The 9,235-nt window shown below is 38.5% G+C and overlaps 1 protein-coding gene across 1 annotated transcript in view; it reads right to left on the reverse strand.

The window, feature by feature from the left end:
- Positions 1–9,235, reverse strand: part of SVOP (SV2 related protein) — a 51,575-nt gene that overhangs the window by 35,796 nt on the left and 6,544 nt on the right. The window contains exon 2 of the mRNA XM_075214100.1: positions 197–357. Within this exon, the coding sequence (XP_075070201.1) occupies positions 197–357 (161 nt within the window). The remainder of the gene's footprint in view (positions 1–196; positions 358–9,235) is intronic.

The following is a 9,235-nucleotide window of genomic DNA, read 5'->3' on the forward strand; positions in this document are numbered from 1 at the left end:
ACTGGGCTCTATGTCTCCAGGCTTACCGATTTGTATTTATATGCAATACCTAAATTTGTCAAATAAAAATCTATATAATATTCCTCTATGGTTGACTAGAGTGAAACTTTATTTTAGTGCAGCCTAATACACGTGTGCATACAACATTTTAGGGTTTCATATTTTCTTTGATATCTACTCAAGAAATTATTCCTACCATCAGTTGGGTTCGCAAATTCCTTTGGCACTGTGGTTCCATCTTCCAGCTCCACTGCTTCCAAATCTGTGTGGACAGGTCCAATCTGAATCTCATGTTCCCCAGAGATGTTATCTTCTTCTGATCTGGAACTTTCCCCAGTTCGGCGAAACTTGACAACACTGATAACGAATATCTTAGATTTAGTGCTTGTATCCTGTGTCATTCTGCTGGAAACTTATATAATACATATACATTGCATATATATCAGGTTTATGGTTTCATAAAACCTTTGGCAAAGACTAGGTATTCCTTTTGCTGAAAGCCTCCCATCACCCATTCAGATTATAAACTCTACGGGACTGGGACCACAATTCTTATGTATAGCCAGACCAGCTTGGGTCCTAGACACTATGGGCCTCAATTAGTTAGGGGAAAGCAAAAAAGGAGCAAATTTGCACCTTGGCCAAACTGTTTCACTGTGGGTGGGAGCAATTTAGACAGTGCAGGCTGTTATAGAGATGGGAAGGAACATATTCTAGTTCAACTCTAAATTGCAGCATAAAAATAAAGTGTCCAGTATTTGTATGGAACATGCAAAAGCAGCCAGTAATTTCCCTACTTGCAAAAAATAAATAAATGCATTCGTACCCCTTGCATTGCAACATGGTTTGTTCAGGAGCAAAATTGCATATTTTTTTCTTTGCTACTAACTCTAAAGCTGAGTACACATCTATGCAATTATCGTGCAGATCACATGATTCACAAGTTTGGTCAGATATTGCTAGAGTGTGTACGCTCCCTCGATCATGTTTTATAATACCAAAACACATGGCATCTGTTGATTTGGTTTTATAAACTTCCTAACAATCACGATCAACGATGGAGCGGTTGATGTGATTTACAGAATAATTGTATATTATTCATTCCAGTTGTGAATCTTGCAGCAAATAGAAGTTTACTTGTTACATTTTAAGTTACAGCGAATAGTACAGTACACAGCACGGTTTCAATACTACCTGCAACCCATGATTTATTGGCAGAGCGAGAGACACAGGTGTGGTTGCGGGCCAGTTTATAAACTTTTAACAATGGTTGGAGTGTCTGAACAAAATGATGCAATCACAGAACTCACACGAGCAGTTTACAAAGCAGTAGTGAATCACCATAGTTTCATGGATCTTCTTTCTTGTGCATCAGATATTTTGAGATTAAATAGTTATTAACCTTTTCATAATATTTTATAAGCAATCCTTCAATAAGCCATATGTACTGTATATTGATAGTAATATAGATATATAATAATATTACAAATCAGGTTGCACACAATAAATTGTATTATTATTATAAATCCAACTTTAATCGAATGATGTCGGGGAAATGTGGAAGTGTGTATTCACTTATGACCAGCAGTGTAGGTAGATATCTGTAGAGTGTGTACAGAGTCACGATCTTTCAGCAGATGGTAATTAGAGATAAGGAATTGTAAGGTAATATGTGTAGATATGCACACATGAATCTGCATGCTCATCAGGACTTTCAATCCTTGGTGAAATCGTTACAGAAATTGTATCTAAAGTAAGACTGCATAGGTGTGTACCCAGCTTAAATAATGCCCTATATTGTTAGCCAGAAGTGGTATGTTTACTATTAAATATTTAGTGTGAGTCAACATCTCTTAAAATACTCAGTACTAAAATAAATGTACCACACATATTAAGTAAAAACATGCCATTGCTGTTACTGTCCTCTAAATAAACCAGAACCACTGAGATGGTACAATGCTAGAGAAATATCACTGAAAAGTTGTTGTTACACAATATAATTACTTCTATACAATGCAACATTGACTATGATTATGAACATCTTTTTTGTGAGTACACATCATCGAATATTAACATATAACTGACAGGCACTGAAGTTTGTTATATTTAAGCAAATGTAACAAACACATGGCCTGCTTACCCTTGATTACAAATGACTGTTTTCTGTCTTGAATGTACAAATGCTTTACAGCCAGTAAGACCCAGTAGCAGAACATTGTGAAACTCTTTAAGCGGTAGTCAGATCTCTGGAAATTGTAAATGCTTTAGATCCCCAATATCTGGAGATGGAGGAGAACCTCCTGACAGAAACACAGCTAAGGCCATCCATGTAAAGACCCAACCTTTCCCCTTCACCCAACCCAACCTGGAATGCCCCTCACAACCAAGTAAGGAGGACTGGACTGGGCTGTCATATGACCAGGAACACAGAAATACAAATACCAAATCAATGGGGGAGTAATAATAAAGAACAAATAGTTTGCCATTGACAGAAAGAAGACACAGACCAGCTCACTGACGGGAAATGAACCCGATATTGGTCATTTAACAAATATGTTACATTACGGTATAATTAGAACTGGTCTGGAATTTACCAATACAGAGTTTGTGATTTCCTTCATCTTTGAAATGCAAAATATGGGTGGGCATAGAACCAAAAACAGAACAGGAACATGTTATGTGGTCATGTACAAGAAAATATCTGTAACATTGGAGCCCAAGTGGTCAAAAAAGTATTAATTTATGTTTGTCCCATTATTTATGCTCAACTAACATTTTGGATTTGGGAAACAGGTGCTTCTGACTGCATCACTTATAAATAACTTATGGTATAATTGTATTTAAAGGAAATAGCACAGGGCGCTTATTTATATAATTGCAAATGTACTTATTTTTGATATTGTGTGTATTTTGGTAAAGGAAATATCTTTATTTCTGAGATCAGGGGAGGAAATTTGGTTTTGTTTTTAACTTTGCTAGTGGAAACGCATTATTTCTGAGGTATATATCTGATGCAATGAGCATTTGTTGAGGAAAGAATTATTTTGTGTATTTTTAGTGTAGAGAAATGACTTGTTTTGGGGTTTTGTAACTTTTCTTTGGGAATTCTCAAGTGGAGGAAATGTGTATTCTGCAACTGTCTGAAGAAAGGACCCATGTTAATCTCATGTTAATTAGACCTTTAGATATGTGATGTCCAAAGACACCTGGAGGCACAGGAAGGTTTAAATAGACTTGTTGTTACATTTCCTCTGTGTCTAAATCAAGATGCAGGAAATCACAGCAAGTTTTAGGATATCACAAATAAGTGTAAATATTGTTAGCTTTGCATTGTATGTAAATCCATATTTGGGTAAACATATTGCATCTCGATACTAAAAATAACTCAGACCTCAGGGGGCTGGCTTACCCTGTGAGGCTGTGTCCAAAACTGTATAAAAAAGAACTGTTTTGTATTGAAAATTGTTTTTCTTGTTTCATCTGACCAGCTCACTGGTACCTTCAACTAGTGGGAGCAAATAAACATCACTTGTTTCGAAGAACTGCTTGGAAACTTCTCCTTCCCTGTGACCTTCAGATTAGACCCAACTCTAATCCGTTCCCGGCTGTTCTGAGGTTTGGACCCAGCTTTCCAGTACCACCGCTCTGCCCCCTGCCCAGCAGTTCTGGCTAGTGTGATAGGCCAGGGGGTTCCATCCACAGCAACCCTGATCTATAGGAAGAGGTTAGGGGTACCAGCCCAGGCATACCAGTAACGGGGCACACTAGCAGCGTCAGTTACAAAGAAGATACCCGGTACTGGATGCCGGTAAGGAGTCCAGTGGTAGCAGCAGTTGTAAGCCCGTCCTACTGCGGTTAGAGGGTGCATTTGGGATAACAAAAGGGAACAGTGGCAAAGTAAGCCCAGCTGGTTCCCAGCAACAACAGACAGGGTGGCATAGGCGGTCCATCCTGTCACAGTGCTATTAGTCTAAAATGTCAATGCCAATTTTGCACAGAACTAAACAAATGGAATTCAAACTGTTTATCATGTTTTCAGTTCACTATCAAGCAACTTATTAGCTCATTTGTTTATATATCTATGTATCTTTTACTAAATACATAGGGTCTCATTTAGAATTGTATGCATGTCTATTTTTATGCATTTCCATACAACATTATTGTGCATCGTTGGCATGAATCTACTTGTTCCTGGAGAGTCCGAATGGGGGCAAGCAGGGGTGGGCAAGTATAAGCATAGTACAACAAGGGTGTGTTCATGTAACCGTTTCTCAATTAGATGTACCAGAGATAATGTCTCTCAGTAGCATTATTTCACTGCTTCTGATTGGCTGGCTGTGTAATGACCCCTCCATCTGTGTCACGGTTGGCTTACAGTAAATTGATCCCTAGGCTCTGCTGAACATGGCTAAGCCCACCCACGGGCGCGGAGTCTAACAGACAGGTGGTTTTCACCAAGAACCCCCGCAAGGAGGTATGGTCTTAGCTGCACCAAGTCTGCAGGTCGCGGTCCCGTGAGTGAGTGTACAGCAGAACGATGTGGAGGAGCCAGGTGAAGTGGATGGAGATGATGGAATCCACAGATGAGTGGTTTAAATACAGGCACAACAATAATAAAGGCTGATGGTCAGCAGCCAATGAGTCACTAAGAGAATAGGTGCTCTGTGCTATACAACAAGAGGACAGAGGCTGTCACTATGAAGTACACTGGAGATGGTAATAGAAGTACTGGAACAGCGATAGTTCAACATGACTGCAGGCTGAGAGCAGGCTGGAGTAGCGGAGATAACTCGTAGTAACAGCTGATGAGTCACAGATGTAGTAGCGGCTCTGAGCGGTAGTGATGTGAGAACTGAAGCTGTCACGGTGATGTACACTGGAGATGGTAAGTGAGGTACTGGAGCAGCGAAGGTTCAGCACAGACCACGAACTGAGAGCAGACTGGAACACAGGCAAACCACAAGGAGAACGGGAACCAGAACCACAGACTGCAGGAAGTGAGCTTGAAGAACAGGCATCAGACAGGTGAATCCAGGAGGTTTAAATAGTGCTCCAGAAGTGATTAGCCAATGAAAAAGAGGGAGGAGGTCCTGAAGTGCAATAGGCTTGCACCTGCACAGATCTGAATATAGCTGAATGAATTAACTGGAGAATGTCTGATGCTGGGACATGGCAGTTTCCAGATGAATGGACTGCAGGTAACAAGACAGGTACTATCTGTGGGACTGGAGCGTTACAATCTGATAGTATGCAAATAATTAGCAGCTATATTACATCAAGTTGTGGACGTCTATTCTTATTACTTAATTGGAATTTCCTCAAATACAAATATTCTTGCAGTGGTAGGCTCCAGAAATAAATGACTCAGTTGAATTGCAAAGTGGGATATCAAACACAGAACAAACATTGTGATCCTAAAAAGTGCAAATAACTCAATATTAACATTTTAAGTGGATAAAGTAGATTGGAGAGAATCAATGGTTATAGATATATTGCATCACGATAATATGTACACTAAAAAGGAGTTTTTTTAATGGTTAATCTAAGCATTATGTTTGGGAGGATTATAGATGATACTACCTACTTGGATGATCCGAGAAACCTTTCTCAATTTCATTGCTTTTTAAACCTATCCACAGCTACCCTGTCAATATTGTCCCAGAGTGATAAGAGTTAACGCACCACTTCCCTGGGTCATTAACTGTAGTTGTGCACATGGGCAATTATTAATTAATTATTATTATTAACCTTCATTTATAGGGTGCCACGTAAGGTCTGCAATGGAACTGAAAGTCCAGATTTGGACTTTTAGCTCCAATAATATGAAATAAAATTATTAAATAAAATTGAAAAATATATTTTATTTATTTAAAAAATATAATAAAATTTTCAAAACAGTAATACATTAAATATGTTTCACTGAAAGAAATAAGAAATAGGTGCATTTGTTGACAACAGATTTAAAAAAATCATGTTATGAATGCAAAACACCATATTGGTATAAATATTTAGAAAGTGGCATCTGTTCAAATAGTACCTCCAATAATGTCTGCTACTGACCTTTGGAAATAGCTCATTGCAAATAAGAACTATAATATAAATCAATGTCTCAGTGTACCCCAAAGAGAAGGAGGTTTTGCATTGATCAGTCTATATATTTCTATTGCAGTCAGGGGCGCACGGAGGATTTTTCGGGGGGGGGTTTCCTCCACCCCCGAAAAAAAATAAAAATTCCTAGAGACCTGCCGCGCGGCGGATGCGCGGCAGCTCCGTTTCGGCTGCACTGTAGTATACAGCAGCCGCGGCGCTGTATACTACAGTGCCGATATGTAGGGCACTTTTTAGCGGAGGGGGGGGGGTTTCTGGAGACCCAGAAACCTCCCCTGTGTGCGCCACTGGCAGTCACTTTTCTGTAAGTCACTTGTGTATACGTTTTGGGAGATGTCTTTGTGAAAATAACGAGCAGGTAAATGGAGATAAAAAGCTACACAGAATGATTACTAAACACATATTAAAATTAACTTTTTCTGTGAATGCTGAATACAACAAGGTATACAATATAGCCAAATATGTGGGTGTTGTGTACAGTACAGAAATGTCTATATACTGTATCATATCTTACTCAGCATGGAGGGGTATTTCCTGCAGTAAACAACTACGGCTGCAGCCAACTACAACAGACTACGGTATGGAGCCAAGTTCTCCCAGTATGCTCAATTTGGGCAAATTAGCTAAAACATTGGAAGGGGGAGTGAAATTTATAGAAGAGAGTACGGCATGCCAAAGAGATTTCAGTGTTAGAGTGTATGGAATATTGCAAAGTGAGAAAGGTCATTAATTTAAAGGGATTTCTGCATCCGCTATTTGGCATTGGTTATTGTACTTGTGGGATGCAATGTGGAGGTGAAAGCATGCTGTCTAATATAAAAGCAGCTTACTTATATCCCCAATTTTGCATAGTATAAGTTAGGTAATGTGTTACATTAAGGTTAGTAAGATATTGCAATAGTCTTCTTCCATAGATAGCACAGAAATGACTGAGATTGTTCTTACTATTATCAAATGTTATTTATCTTTGTGTTTCCTACTTATAGTATACTTTTGCCACACGTTATCTATACATCAGTTTATAGTTTTATGTATTGTTCATACTGTTTTCTAGAATAAATGTATATTGCCCATTCCAGTTGTGGATCTTGCAACAAAGAACTTTGCTTGTTACACTTTCAATTACAACAAACAGTACAGTACACAGCACAGTTTCAATACTACCTGCAACCCATGATTTCTTGGCAGAGTGAGATACACAGGTCTGGTTGTAGGCCAATTTGTAAACTTTTAATAATGGTGGGCGTGTCTAACCAAAATGATGTCATCACAGAGGTCAAACAAGGAAGATACAAGGAGTTACCATACACTTCACAGATCTAATTTCTTGTGCAACAGATATTTTGAGGTTTAATAGTCCCTAACCTTTTCACAGTATATAATAAGCAATTCCTCAATAAACCATATGTATATTAACTATATATATATATATCTATAATATAAATGTCTAGTGGCGTGTGTTAGTCTGTCTGTGTGTGGAAAAAATAAAACCAAGCTGCAGCGCCACCTGCTGGCCGGAGTTATACACTGACCTACTAAATTCTTAGTGTGTGTGGAAAAAAAAATTCAGAAAGGGCTGATATTTGGTATACTAAGATGTTTTTAATTTGTTAATTGTTAAAAGTGTTTATAAAGATTTAAAAAATATATATATATATTTCTTGAAGGAGAAGTGACAGTTGGGAGTGGTTGGTGGTTGCCGGGGGTGACAGTGGGGAGTGGTTGGTGGTTGAGACCTGGGCTATGGTCCAAATGCATGACAAGAACCTTTTTAACACCTTAAGTAGCTTGATTTGACTAGAATGCATGAGTATCATGCACGGGTTAACTTGTATATATATATATATGTAAAATCAAGTTGCACACAATAAGTTGTATTATTCTAAATCTGACTTTAACAGTATGCATCCATTTATTTGTATGGCGCCATTCTTTATACTGCCATTTACAAGGAAAATCAAGAATAGTACAATGCGTGCAAGATAAATCAGACAAAAGTAGGGTAGATATTCTATACATCAGTTTAGAGATAAAACTCCTCCACCTGCATAGCAGTATGATATACAGTAAGAATATCTAAATACCCTAGAAAAATGGTGTACAGAGGAGTATAGTTTTATATAAACACTTGGGACATTTTTGAAAAGTGGCCATTTAAAAATTGGAGAGTGGTAGGTTTGGGCTATATAACCTTTTTGCTGTGCACAGGTTTTCATAAATGTACCTAAAGAATGTTGAATTACAAAATGGCCCCTCCCATTGCGTCTGTCCATTTTGCATGTTTATTCACAAGATAAATTCTTATATCAAGCAAGTTTAAAGTAATTCTTCCTGCTGTACCTTGAATTAATTTCTATAATAAATGTATACTGTCCATCCCAATTGTAGATCTTGCAGCAAATAGAAGTTTACTTGTTACAATTTCAGTTATAGCAAACAGTACATTACACAGCACAGTTTCAATACTACCTGCAACCCATGATTTCTTGGCAGAGAGACACATGTCTGGTTGCAGACCAATTTATAATGTTTAACTATGGTGGGTGTGTCTAAACAAAATCATGTCATCATAGAGGTCACATGAGCAGTTTACAAAGAAGTAGTAAATCACCATTGTTTCACGAATCTTCTTTCCTGTGCAGACATTTGGAAGTTAAATAGTTACAAACTTTTTGATAATATTTTATAAGCAATTCCTCACAAAGCCATAACTTAAAATTTTAGCGCCCGGGGTGAGAAGAAAAACTGACCCCCCCCCTAGCCTTCAAATTTATCCAAATTAACCTAAAATCTTTATAAACTGCACCCCCCCTTCGGCATCCTCCACACCTCTGACCTCCCGGTAGGAGTTCCTCAGGGCTCTGTTCTTGGACCTCTACTCTTTTCACTCTACACTACCTCCCTGGGTGATCTCATCACTTCTTTCAGTCTGCAATATACACACACACACACACACACACATACATACATACATACACACACACACACACACACAATACACTGGCCCCTCACACACACTCACACAATACACTGGCCCCTCACTCACACACACGCACACAATGGCCCCTCACACACACACAATACACTGGCCCCTCACTCACACACACAAAATACACTGGCCCCTCAC

This window comes from Mixophyes fleayi, chromosome 1 (genome assembly GCF_038048845.1).
Source record: "Mixophyes fleayi isolate aMixFle1 chromosome 1, aMixFle1.hap1, whole genome shotgun sequence".
In the NCBI taxonomy this organism is placed as follows: Eukaryota; Metazoa; Chordata; class Amphibia; order Anura; family Limnodynastidae; genus Mixophyes; species Mixophyes fleayi.